Source organism: Podarcis vaucheri, assembly GCF_965113315.1.
Source record: "Podarcis vaucheri genome assembly, chromosome: 8".
Lineage (NCBI taxonomy): Eukaryota > Metazoa > Chordata > Lepidosauria > Squamata > Lacertidae > Podarcis > Podarcis vaucheri.
In genome coordinates, this window is record NC_138766.1 from 93381946 (window position 1) to 93395985 (window position 14040).

The 14040-nt window shown below is 48.0% G+C and overlaps 1 protein-coding gene across 2 annotated transcripts in view; it reads left to right on the forward strand.

The window, feature by feature from the left end:
* Positions 1–457: 457 nt before the first annotated feature.
* Positions 458–14040, forward strand: part of LRRC24 (leucine rich repeat containing 24) — a 36690-nt gene continuing 23107 nt past the window's right edge. For both annotated transcript variants that reach the window (XM_082235701.1, XM_082235702.1), the window contains exon 1: positions 458–598. In XM_082235701.1, coding sequence (XP_082091827.1) covers positions 564–598 — 35 coding nt within the window. In that variant the 5' untranslated portion in view covers positions 458–563. The remainder of the gene's footprint in view (positions 599–14040) is intronic.

A 14040-nucleotide genomic window follows, 5' to 3' on the forward strand; every position in this document is an offset into this window, starting at 1 on the left:
CCTACTGGGAGCAAAATACCACCTGTGAATCATTCCCCCCCCCCATAGCTGTCAACTTTTCCCTTTTTTAAACTTTTCCCTTATTCCGAATAGGATTCCTCGCAAGAAAAGGGAAAAGTTGACAGCTATGTTGCCCCTCCTGGTCTTCCCTGGGGCGATGATGCCCCTTCCCTCCACGGCCCCCCACCCAAAGGTGCGGCTCACCTGCCCACCTGCCCTGCGCCCCTCCCTCTCCTCCCCCTCATGGGTGGGCGGGGCTTCCCCGCGCCCCGCCTCCTCCTCCTCCCTCCCTCCTCCCAGGCCGGGTCTCCGGCGGCCGCCCAACCGGAGCGGCGGCCCGGCTGACGTCACATCGTCGCGGCGCGGTTGGCTGCGGCGGGCGCGGGGCGGGGCCTCCGCGGGGCTTAAAAGGCCGAGCGGGGCGCGCGCGGGCGGCAGAAGCGCGTCGAGGCGAGCGGCGTCGCGTGTGGCGGCGGCGTTGTCTGTGGCGAGGCGGCCCCTCGTCCTCTGGCCGCCCCCTCAGCCCTTGGCCGCTCCTCCCGGCGCTGCTGCGAGGCCGGCGGATGCCATGGAGAGGGGCCCGGCGGCGCTGCTGCAGGTGAGACCCGGTGACCTTCGCCGGAGGGGTTCGGGGCGGGGGAGCTGAGGGGAGCCGGACGGCCTACCTACCTACCTACCTACCCACCCGCCTTCCTGGCAGGGAGAGGCGGCAGCGGCCCCCAAGCACCCTGAGGTAACTCGCGGACGGGCGGGGGTCGCGCGCCGAGGGACGTCTGTCAAGGCAGGAGGAGATATGGGGCCTCTGGGACTCCCCGCCACAAGGTCCCGCCGCGCGACCAGGAGCCGCCTCTCGGCCGCGCTGCTCCCCGGCAGAGTTATTGGGTGGCCCCCGAAGGGCCTCCCCTCTCCCAGTTGCTCCATTAGGGTGGTGGTTTGTGTGTGGTTTTTTATTTCCTTGGGACGCCCCCCCCCCGAAAGGGGGCAGCGCTTGGGCTCTGGAGGAGCGGGAGGCAGGAGGGCATGGATGGAAGGCTCAGAGCATCCTCTCTCCATCCCGCCTCTCCCCATTCTTCCTTGGACTCCCAGCTGATGGGGCCGATCCAGCAAGGTTAAGGGGGAAGGTCTATTGCCTTCCTGCCCCTGTTGGCAGCAGGGCTTGCTGGAGGCGTTTCCCCACTGTGGGGAGACTGGGCAAGGCCATTCAGGGCTCTTCTGCTCCCCCAGCCTAGAAGTGGCTCTCCAGGATCTCAGGTAGGAAGAGAGATCTATTCCCAATCCCTGACCCTTGTATGAGTGGAGATGCCGGGGCTGCGACCTTCTGTGTCCAAAGAGATGCAAAAAGATGTGATTGCCTTTCTCCCCTGGCCAGGTCTGAACTGGGATTTGAACCCAGACCTCTAAGCATGCAACAAGCATATCAGATTCTCTTACCCCAGCTCTATGGATCGGGGGGTGCACCTCTCAGGGGCTCCCCTTGCTACCCATTTCCCCCCACACCCAGTGACCCTTGGCAAAAGGGTTTCGCAATCATTCTCCATGGGGCCGATTGCCATCCATCACTGGTACCGTTGAGCCTGATGTCTTTAATCTATGAAGTCTGATGTGGTTTGGGACCTGCACACTTACTTTGGAAGCCAGCTTCTTCAAGGTCCCCCCATCGCCTTTATGGGCTGGTGAGTAGGCCCCCATCCTTGTGCCACATGCAGAGACATCTTGTCGTCTTAAGAGCAGCCTTCTGAGCCCAGTCAGGCATTCTTGCTTGGGTTTCCGCTTAGTGTCTTGAGTTAACTTTGAATTCAGCATAGTATTTTAAACTGAATGGGGAGGGTTTTGTTTTAGTTTGTTTTTGCTTGTTTCCCCCTATTATCTATTGCTGGTTTGTAAATAGCTGATCGTTTTGCCATCTGTATGGAAGAAATAACTCTTCCAGGTAAACAAGGAGGAAAGTTTTCATAATCTTGAGGGTGACTGCTGCTCTCAGTGCAGGCATGCAGCCCAAATTATTATGGATTAGTAACCTTTGTGGGCTTGTTTGTGAGAGTTGTCTTTTGGTTTTACAGGGGCATTGTCTGGTGGGTTTTTCCACTCCTTCAAGAGATATTGCACGCACACAGGCCCTTGGGTATGTGTATTCATTAATGACCACATTTAATAAACATGATGGGGGGAAAGGGAGGAGGAGAGATGGAATTAGGGCAATCCAGAGATCAAGCATCATGTATGCAAAGCCAAGGTTGTTCCAGGGGAGGGAAATCCCTTCAGAAACATTTTACAGCAACCTTCAGCAACTTTGTACCCTCCATATGTTTTGGACTGCAATGCCCATCATCCCTGACCACTGCTGGCTGGGGCTGGTGAGCATTGTAGTCCAAAATATCGAAGGGGATGCCAAATGCACCTTTATAGACTCCACCTGGGAGCCACGTTCCCCCAGTTCATGGGAAGGATGTCTCCCATTGTTGAAAAAGGAAAAGTTGCTTTCTCTGGTGGACAGAGGCATCCTGGGAAGGGGAGTGAAATTGGGGTGGGCTCCAGGATCACAAGAATCTGTCTTGCACCAAGTTAAGACCCTTGGTCCATTTGGCTTAGTGATGTCTGCACTGACTGGCAGACTCTCTAGGGTGTCAGGAAAGGGACATTCCCAGACCTGAAGATAGCAGTGATTGACCCAGGGCCTGTGCTCAAGTGAAGGAAGCGCCTTCTCTGAGCTGTGATGTGTTCTCTGATAAGCCTCTGAACTGTGATATGTTCTCTGATAAGGTTCACGCGAAATAATGCTTTGGGAGTAGGGTTAACTCCTTTCATAAGAAGTGTTTGTACTGTACTCCTTTCATGAAATCCTCTTAGAAAAAGAGAGAATTAAATGAAGGGCTTGTGCAACCCAATTTGCAAGCCCCTGTTTGCCAGCTTTATTGATTAGGCAATGTTTGCACAGTCTTGTGAGTGGTTGTCTGCTCCCTTCCCCTGGTTCACACAGGTTGCCATAGCTACTCAACAGCAAATGATGGAGCTATAGTAACAAACAGGGAGTGCCGTGCTTCCCTGTGTATACAGCAAAGGCTGGGACCACAGACACATGTACACACCCTGCCAAAAAGAAAAGAAAAAAGGATTGAGGCTTTTGTTGCAGAATAGCTCTCCAGCACTGGGAACAGCAACTTCTTTCTGGCAGCCTGTGCGGCAGACTGAAATCCAACAGGTGCAGCTTCTCTGTGACGGCACAACTTTTTTGGGTTTCTTATGTAGCTTGTCATGTTTGATATCTGTGTGCTAGGCTGCTACTGTGGGTGACCTGAGAGAGAGTCTCTCATTCCCCACCCTCACTCTGCCAAGTTCTCTGCCACATTGCAAGGAATCCTTGGGAGCACAACTCATGCTCATATTTATACATTGTGAGAAATGGTGGTATTTAGGGATTCACTGAATGCAAACTTTTTTTAGTGGCATTTGGTTATAGCGAGAGTGTATGTTTTAATATGAAAACAGGTGATGCTGTTTTTCTTCTGACAAAAGTTGGATGCTTTGCCAAACGTTTGGCACTTAAACTGCTTTGGTTGCCCTGTATCATGACCTTTGTCGAGAGAGAGACAAGAGAAACATGTCCTTGTTAATTCTTCTCGACATTTCAGCGGCTTTCAATACCATCAACCATGGCATCCTTCTGCCCAAAGTAGGGGTGGGTGGCACCGCTTTGCAGAGGTTCCAGTCCTACTTGGACGGTTGTTCCCAGAGGGTGTTGCTTGGGGAATGCTTTTTAGCCCCGTGGAACCTTCAATGTGGGGTCCGGCAGGGCTCAATCCTATCCCCCACATTGTTTAACATCTACATGAAACCGCTGGGTGGGGTTATCCGGAGGTTCAGAATACGTTGTCAGCAGTATGCTGATGACACTCAGCTCTATTTCTCCTTTACATCTGCAGGTGAGGCAGTGGAAGTGCTGGACCAGTGTCTTGCCTTGGTAATGGACTGGGTGAGAGCCAACAAACTGAAACTCAATCCAGATAAGACTAAGGCAATGTTAGTGGGTGGTTCCCTAGACCAGATGGGTGAGAGGTCGCTTGCTCTTGATGGGGTTATGTTGCCCCTGAAGGAGCAGGTTCATAGCTTGGGGTTACTCCAGGGTCCTTTGCTGTCAGGTGGCCTCAGTGGCCCGGAGTGCCTTCCATCAGCTTCAGCTGGTAGCCCAGCTATGCCCCTATCCGGACAGGGATAGCCTAACTACTGTTGTCTATGCTCTGGTGACCTCAAGGTTAGATTACTGCAATGTGTTATACGTAGGGCTGCCTCTGAAGATGGTTCGGAAACTTCAGCTGGTGCAGAATTCAGCAGCCAGGTAGCTCACTGGAGAAAGATGGTTTGAGCATATTACATTTATCCTGGACCGACTGCACTGGCTACCAATTAGTTTCCGAGCCAAGTTAAAAGTGCTAGTTTTGACCTATAAAGCCTTAAATGGCTCAGGACCACAATACCTCAAGGACCGCCTCTTTCCATAATTACCTACTCGGGCCTTGGGATCATCTTCTGAGGCCCTTCTTTGTGTGCCTCTTCGAGAGGTCTGGAGGGTGGCAACACGAGAACGGGGCCTTCTCTGCAGTGGCTCCCCGTCTGTGGAATGCTCTCCCCAGGGAAGTTTGCCTGGCGCCTTCACTATACACCTTTAAGCACCAGGCAAAAACATTCCTTTTTAACCAGGCCTTTGGTTGATTTGATCGACATCCTATGCCCTTTTAAAATGTGGGGTTTTGGGGGTTTTTTATTTTGATTATATATTTTGTGGTTTTATATTTTTATTTTGTTCTGTGAACTGCCCTAAGACCTCCAGGTATAGGGCAGTATATAAATTCAATAAATAATAATGATAAAAATAATACTCTACAGTGTCAATTTGATCATTTATATGGTGCTATCAATATACGTGATGTGCCTAACAGTATCATCACACATGTATACTCTGCTCCAAGGAGACAGCAATAGAATAGTTGCCTTTTGGAGGACGAGTTCTGCAACATGCCATTGACATAATAATAGCGCTTTAGTGGTGGTGGGTTTGTACTGAACCATCCACATATCTGTCTTGTGATGCTCCCACGTTACCACATTATTGCCTCCTGGAAGGGAGGAGTCTTGTTTCTACAGTGCAACAGAAGTGTGTGTGTGTGTGGGGGAAATCCCTTCCAGAGCATTTGTGGGGTAAAAAGTTACAGGTTTTCTGCAGGAAGGGACTTGCATCGATTGAAAATGAAGCAGTACCTCCACCCCAAAACTTTAGCAGGTGCAAGCAGTGTTGAAAGCAGAATCGTGTCTAACAGCCCCAATACCATCCTGAGTGCAGATCACCATGAGTGCACAATGGAAAGCGACCATAAGCCTGGAATGGCTTGCTCCAATCACAATTCTTTCTGGGGACACTGTTCAGAAGAAAAATGATAATATATATACAGTTATACCTCATGTTACGTTTGATTCATGTTACATTCTTTCAGGTTACGTCCCGTGGTGACCCGGAAGTACCGGAAAAGGTTACTTCTAGGTTTCGCCGCTCACACATGTGCAGAAGCGCCAAATCGTGCCACGCACCTGTGCAGATGCGGCGCTTCAGGTTGCGCTCTTTTCATGTTGCGAACGGGCCTCCGGAACGGATCCCATTCGCAACCAGAGGTACCGCTGTATTCAATAATTAATATCAAGTATTTTCCAGATAAAACCAGGACAGCTTTGGGGCGCTTGGAACCCTTAGAACAACAAAGGTTGTTGCTTGAGTGTGTGTGCGCGCGCCACCCCAAATATTGTTGGGAAGCTTTTCTCTGGCTGATGTACATATTATACTGACCGTAGCTTTTCTTTGTTTTTTAAAAATGAGTGCTTAATCTTGCAAATAATCTTGTTGCATATGTAGGGTAGCTGCAACTGTATGCACATGGAATAAAAATGAATCTCTATCCCCTCCCCCCAAATACTTAAGTTCTAGAGATCCAGGTGGGAAGCCTGAAATGCGAAGAACTTTAGTGCGCACTGACAGCATTTGTCTCCCGCAAAAGCAACGAAGGGATTTTTTAAAACAATGACCAGAAAATTCAGAGGCTGCCCCTGGTAAACAGGGGGTCATGTCGTTGGAGGGCAGACTGTACTGTGGATGTAAAAAACCAACATTAGTTTGATGTGGATACCTTTCTCTTTATTTTTCTTACCTAATACCAACATCATTTGCAAATGCAGCCTTCCAGAGGATAAAATGCATCCTCAAGCCTCTGCTGTGAAACGCCCTAAATTGGTCTGACAGGAGCCTGCCACCGTGACAGCAGAGTGAGGGAATTGTGCCCTAGGGGTCCTGCTTAGCATGGCATCAGTGCTGCCACCCCCTTCCCCTGATGTCTCCCAACTTAGTGGGCATTGCAGCCAGTTGCCTGCGCCATGGCAACAGCAGACCTGCTTGGCAGAAGTGCCAGCAATAAATACGCCAACAATGTTGTGGTCCCCTTGCTGCACATCTTGCCCCACATATTCTCCCCTCCCTTCTCCTGCCCCCAGATACACCAGAAGAGATTGCATCTTCTCTTCCACCAAGCTGGTTTCGAACAAACCTGACAGCATGAGATTGGGGTGGAGCATAGTTCAGCAGTGCTTGAGTAGTGGGCAAGTTACGACGTTAAATGCATTTATATGAACTGTCATATTGGAATAAGAGATGCCCAGTGGCTTGAAGAGGAGGGGAGGGCATCTCTAAGCATGTTAGTGATGCTGCTTTACATACATAAAGGTAAAGGGACCCCAGACTATTAGGTCCAGTCGTGGCCGACTCTGGGGTTGCGGCACTCATCTCGCTTTATTGGCCGAGGGAGCCAGTGTACAGCTTCTGGGTCATGTGGCCAGCATGACTAAGCCACTTCTGGCGAACCAGAGCAGCGCACGGAAACACCGTTTATCTTCCCGCCGGAGCGGTACCTATTTATCTACTTGCACTTTGACGTGCTTTCGAACTGCTCCCGTTGTGCGGATTTGAACCACCGACCTTCTGATTGGCAAGTTCTAGGCTCTGTGGTTTAATCCACAGCGCCACCCACGTCCCTGCTTTACATACATACATAGCCATAATTAAATATTTTACTATGGTTTATTTGTATTGCATCTGATTGCTATAAGATGTGTGATCTTGTATATTTGTCGTCCCCCCCAGCTTATAAGCCGCCTTGTGTATAGCATAGTGTATAGTAATATAGCCTTTCTAATATAGCGGTATACAACTTAAAAGTGAAATGAAAAAAAAAATGAAGTGTGCATAGTTATATTCTTATATTGCATCTTTTCAGAGGTGAACATGCAGGATCCCATCAAGCAAACACCCTCAGCTCACGTACATTCCTTTTTAACCTGTGTACTTACTTGCTATTTAACAGTAGCATGCCTTTTCACATAGGGAAGGAGGAACCCTTCCTGTTATACCTCTTCAGCTATTGATATCATTGGACCTACAATCCATAGTTCTCTCTTGCAAGCCCTAGTGGGATGCTCTTGTGTGGCTCCCGTTTATTTCATGGGGGTTGTGTAGGAGAACTTTCTTGTCGCCGATGCCTTGCTGCATCAGCCGCTGGTCTGTTCTGCATTTGTAGTCTATTATTATTATTTATTAGTTTATTATTGAACTTATTTGTTGCGTTTTTGTTCCTCAAGGTGGCTAACATAGTAAAAGGAACAAGTCTACTTAATGGATGAGTATAAGACAGACCACTAATATATTAATGTTCCTCCCAGTTAAAAAAAACCATGAGAGTGGGTAAATATGAGCCTCTGCTTCTCAGTGTAGACAGTATGGAATTAGATAAGACAAATGGTCTGGCTCTGTAGAAGTCTGGTACCTCTGTTCCCAGTTACAATATATGCTTAAAAATGAAAATATATCAGCATAAATATACTGTAGGTGTTTCAGTATATATATTACCAATTAACTTGAAAACTTGGGCAAAAAAAGTGTTCACATCTTCCCTCTTCCTCCAGAGAGAGAGGGGGCCATAACCCAGGAGCTCACAAGCATATCTTCCTGGCTTCCACGTTGACACTCTAGGCTTTTTGAAGCTTGTGTGTCCTCCCTGCCTGTGATAGACAGTTGAGCCTGTTCCACTGCCCTTCCTAGGGAGCCAGGTGTCCTGGCAGGGCTGCTTCTTCTTGCTGGTGGCTAATCCGTCTCCTTAGCAGGCTGGCTCTCAAATCCTCCCCATACCATTAAGCTGCTTTAGAATTATTTGCAGCTCTCTAAATGCAGAGGGCACCGAATTCAGGAAGAAGTCATCATTGTGCCCCACCATGCTTCTGTGGCAGTCTCTCCGTCTGCGTAAGTGGAGCAGCTGTCCCAAGGCTCTTGGCTTGCTATGGTAAAAGTCCACCAGCCCAGAATACCATGTTAAATGTTGTCAGTACTTGAAAAAAGGAGATGATCCCCTCACACAAGAAGAGCCCTTCTGGATCAGGCCAATGTCACATCCATCCCAGTATTCTGTTCTCAGATGCCCCAGTGGGAAAAACCAATAAGCAGACTGAACACAAGAGCAGCCCTCTCTCCTCCTTCCAGGAACTAGTATTCAGAAGCATTGCTGCTTCTGACCATGGAGGTGGAGAATAGCCATCCTGGGTGCTATAATAATAATAATAATAATAATAATAATAATAATTATTATTATTATTATTATTATTATTATTATTTGTACCCCGCCCATCTGGCTGAGTTTCCCGACCCATCTGGGAGGCTTCCAACAAAGATTAAAAATACATTAAAAGGTCACACATTAAAAACTTCCCTGAACAGGGCTGCCTTCAGATGTCTTCTAAAAGTCTGGTAGTTGTTGTTCTCTTTGACATCTGGTGGGAGGGCGTTCCACAGGGCGGATGCCACCACCAAGAAGGCTCTCTGCCTGGTTCCCTGTAGCTTTGCTTCTTGCAGTGAGGGAACCGCCAGAAGGTCCTTGGAACTGGATCTCAGTATCTGGGCAGAACGATGGGGGTGGAGACGCTCCTTCAGGTATACTGGACCGAGGCTGTTTAGGGCTTTAAAGGTCAGCACCAACACTTTGAATTGTGCTCGGAAATGTACTAGCAGCATCAAGAACCCTCTCCTCCTCCACGAATGTGTCTAATCTTCTTTTAAAGCCTTCTAGGTTGGTGGCCATCACTGTCTGCTGTGGGAGGGAGTTCCGTAGCTTAACTATCCACTATGTGAAGAAAGACTTTCTTTTATCTGTCCCGAAACTGCCAACATTCAGTTCTGGTGTTGCGAGAGAGAGAAACCTTTCTCTAGCCTCTTTCTGCATGCCATTTATTATTATATAAACTTCACAATGGCTCAATCCCAACAAGCCCCTCTTTCCTGATCTATGCCAGCCTCTCTCTGCCCCACAGTTCTGCCATGCCAGGCCTCAAGGTCAGGTTTGGGGGTCTCCCCCTCTTGTTTCAGCTTTATGGTGAACCATCATGCGTGATCCATTATAATCCCAAAGGAGGATCCTTTATAATCCTTCATTATTAAGAGGCTGATAATATTATTTAATCCCCACCCTATCTTTTGAGGATCAGAGCGGATTACAATAATTTAAAAACACATTATAGCTACGTCCTATTTATAAGCGCTCCAGACTTCCCACGTGTCGTCCAGTCTTTGTGGCACGTCTGCCTCTCACAGCAATATCCCGAGGTAGATTGCTGTTACTACCACTTAAAAGTTGAAGAAGCAGAGAGAGAGACTGACTTGCCCTCAGCCACCATAAGAGCTTCGTAACCAAGTAGGTGTTTTGAACCCGTGTCCTGGAGGAAGGAACGTTGGATGACAAAATAGAGGGGGACTTCCTGTGAGGAGCAGAGCAGCTTCCTGTTGGCACTCGAGTGGGTGTTAGACTTCTTGTTTTTCAGTTTAGCGAGAATGTTTCTCTCACATTAAGGGGGGGGGGACCCTCATGAGCATCCTTTAGGTGCAGGTGGAACAGATGAGGTACAGAATCATAGAGATGTAGAGCTGGGCGACACACAACCGGACACAAGGCATGAGTCAGACCAGTAGCCCATCCAGCTCCGCCCCCCTCCAATTCCCCAGTTATCTTCACGACAGGCCCCATGGCTGTAGTAATAATAATAATAATAATAATAATAATAATAATAATAATAATTTATTTTTTATACCCCGCCCATCTGGCTGGGCTTCCCCAGCCACTCTGGGTGGCTTCCAAAAAAAAAAATTAAAATACTGTACTACATCAAACATTAAAAGCCTCCCTAAACAGGGCTGCCTTCAGATGTCTTCTAAAAGTCTGGTAGTTGTTGTTCTCTTTGACATCTGGTGGGGGGGCATTCCACAGGGAGGGCGCCACCACCGAGAAGGCCCTCTGCCTGGTTCCCTGTAGCCCCTTCTAAGGCTATGCAACATGCTGGTGAGAGTTTTAGCCCAAAACCAGGTTGTCAGAGTCTGTCCTACTTACTGATTATTTTATTTACTTATTTTGTAAACTCTGAACACTGCTTGATTATAAAAGAGATCCCTTCAGAATGGCTTGCCAGAAAAGATAAAACAAGGAAATTATCAATAAGAATCGACAATAACCATTAAAGACTTTGGGAATGTTAAAATAGCAATAAACTAAAATCTTACATTAACTTTCTAAATATGCTAGAGCAGGGGTCAGCAAACCTTTTCAGCAGGGGGACGGTCCACTGTCACCTCAGATCTTGTGGGGGGGGGGCAGACTATATTTTTTTTGGGGGGGGGAATGAACAAATTCCTATGCCCAACAAATAGCCCAGAGCTGCATTTTGAATAAAAGCTCACATTCTGCTCATGTAAAAACATGCTGATTCCCAGGCCATCTGCAGGCCAGATTTAGAAGGCATTTGGGCCAGATCCGGCCCCCTGGCCTTAGTTTGTCTACCCATGTGCTAGAGCCTCAGCAAGCCACTTCTGTGGGATGAGGCAGCACCACCTAGAAGTGTGCTCAAATATCTGCATTTCCCTGTACTGTAATTCTGAACACGTGTTTCCATTTGCGAGACTTGCATTTTTCCATTTCTCCCGTTGCATGGAGCCTCCCAGCTCACATGCTCTCTCTCCCTGCTACCCCCCCTCAAGGCACACGCTGGTTGCATTCACAAGAAAATTGTCCTCCCTGCGATGAGCTTATCACTATGTAAATGCAAAGTAGGTCTCCCTGTTGGGTTTGCTTTTTGTGGATGCCCTCGCCCTCAGAGTGGTCTGGTACTGAGTGCCAAAAAAAAAAAAAAAGTTTCCAGGCTGGCTTTGCAAAGTGCTGCCCTAGGGGTGTTGTTTCAAAGCATGTTTCAAGGGATCCTGGCATTGCAGCAAAGCTTTGCAACTGAGCAAAGGCCTGGAGTGCTTATGCAGCAGCCTGACAAGAGCTGCTGTCCTGCTCTAAGCCCACAGAGGAAGGCGGCTTGGTTGCTTCAGCACATTGGAGAGTTCCTAGTGAGCAACTTCTCTCAATGAAGGATCTCTTTTCAGTCCATTACTGTATAGGACAGTACTTCATTCTTAGACTGAGCCTGCACCATACAGTGGTACCTCGGGTTACATACGCTTCAGGTTACAGACTCCACTAACCCAGAAATAATACCTTGGGTTAAGAACTTTGCTTCAGGATTAGAACAGAAATTGCGTGGCCGCAGTGCGGCTGCAGCGGGAGGCCCCATTAGCTAAAGTGGTGCTTCAGGTTAAGAACAATTTCAGGTTAAGAACGGACCTCCAGAACAAATTAAGTACTTAACCCAAGGTACCACTGTACACTTAAAGCACGCTCAACCAGAATCCTGGGAACTGTAGTTTAAGGCACTGGGAACTTTAGTTCTTTGAGGGAAAGCTGCAGTTCTCATGTGGCAGGGAATGTGCTTTAAATAGTGTGGTCTGTTCCAGTACAGTGGTACCTTGGGTTACAGACGCTTCAGGTTACATACACTTCAGGTTACAGACTCCGCTAACCCAGAAATATCACCTCGGGTTAAGAACTTTGCTTCAGGATGAGAACAGAAATCGTGCAGCGGCGGCAGCAGAAGGCCCCATTAGCTAAAGTGGTGCGTCAGGTTAAGAACAGTTTCAGGTTAAGAACAGACCTCCAGAACGAATTAAGTTCTTAACCTGAAGTACCACTGTATTGAACAGCTCTTACAGTCAGAAATTTCTTCCTAATGTTTAGGCAGAATCGCCTTTCTTGTAGTTTGAATCCATTGGTTTCAGTCCTCTCAATTTTCTCTTCTCCAGTCTAAACATACCCGACTCGTTTAACTGTTCCTCATAAGGCTTGTTTGGATTCACTCAGTCGACACTCTGCATTTACTCAGAGGTGTTCTCCTTATGTTTTTTGTGGCCGAGACGCTGTACTGGAAAGCGATCAGGGGCTTTGGCTTCCAGGCACTGCAGGGCGCCCTATTGTTAGCGATTAGGCAGCAGAGAGGACTCTGCCCGCAGCCAGTATTTTGACACTGTGGATGTGCTTTGGATTTATAGAGTGGCATTAGGAGGATGTTTGCTGCCTTGTCCTCCACCCTTTCCCTCCAGCATCCCAGCGAGATCCTGATGAAGGTTTCTCATGGAGTAATGGCTGATTAATATAGCTGGATGCTCCTCTCTCTAATTCATCCGCTGGGAGGCCAAGCTGCCTCTGTGAATGAACAGATGGAGGGCACCCCCCTCCCATTTTACCCCAATCTCTTGCAGCGGCTGCAAACTCCCGATGAAATTTTAATAAGGCCTTGCTTGCTCATTATTTATTATGCATTAAAGAGAGCGGGAGGCAATTAACTGAGCAAGAGATGACACAGAAGAGTGCAGTGAAAAGGGACCCTTCAGGCTAGCAGGGAACAGCAACCCCACCTCAGCTGGGAAAGTGCCTGAGCAGCAAAAGGGACCTGATGGCGGCTCCTCATGATAGAGTCATAGAATTGTAGAGTTGGAAGGAACCCCAAGGTGATCTAGTCTAACCCCTGCAACACAGGAATCACAACTAAAGACTCCCTAACAAATAGCCATCCAAACTGTTTATAAACCTCCAAGGAAGGAGAACCCTCCACCCTCAGAGGGAGACAGTTCCACCACTGAACAGCTCTGATAGATAGATAGATAGATAGATAGATAGATAGATAGATAGATAGATAGATAATTTATTATGGTCAGAGACCACCTTATAAAAAAACACTTGGAGGTACAGTCACAGAAGGAAAACAATTAAAACAATGTACAACAATAAACTACCGCAGGGAGCTGACCCAGAGTCACCCATGGAACTAAGTTTGGGGAATTTCTTAACGAACTATTTTGAATTGGGAGATGGTCTGCACCTACAGAATCTGGCGACCATCCGGATCATCTTCTGATCTTTGCCTAACAGGAAAAGGTCGAATTTTTGCTTTTCCAGGAGGTCAGCGAGCCTCACCAGTAGGGGACCAACGGTCTCACTGCATGCCTCTTCATAAAAGGGACATCTAAAGAACAAGTGCTCTGGGCTTCCTATCTCCCCCAATGAACAGGCGCAAAGTCTCTGAGCATATGGGACTTTTTAAAAGGCTCCTTCCAGGACCAGTGAGGGCAGAGCCGAGCTTCTGGCAAGTGTAAAGGCCCTTCTTGCATTTTTAGCTCTTAATGTTATTCCTAACACTCAGTCGAAATCTCCTTTCTTGTAACTTGAATCCATTGGTTTGGGGCCCTGCCCTCTCGAGTAACAGAAAACAAACCCAACTCCTCCAGCCATTCCTCATGAGGCTCTGTTTCCAGACCCTTGATCATCCACGTCTCCCCCCTTTGCACACCTTCTATCATGTAAATATCCTTTTAAAGTTGTGGCACCCAAAACTGGACAGAGGACTCCAGGTGGGGTCTGACCAAGGCAGAACAGAGCAGTACCATTGCTTTCCTTGATCTGATCACTATACTTCTGTTGATGCAGCCTATAATAACATTAGCTATTGATCATGGTTGTATGCTCCTTCCAGGATCCAGAGGCAGCAGGCTTTTCTATACCTATTGCTGAGGAATAACCACTGGGTGAGGGGTATTTC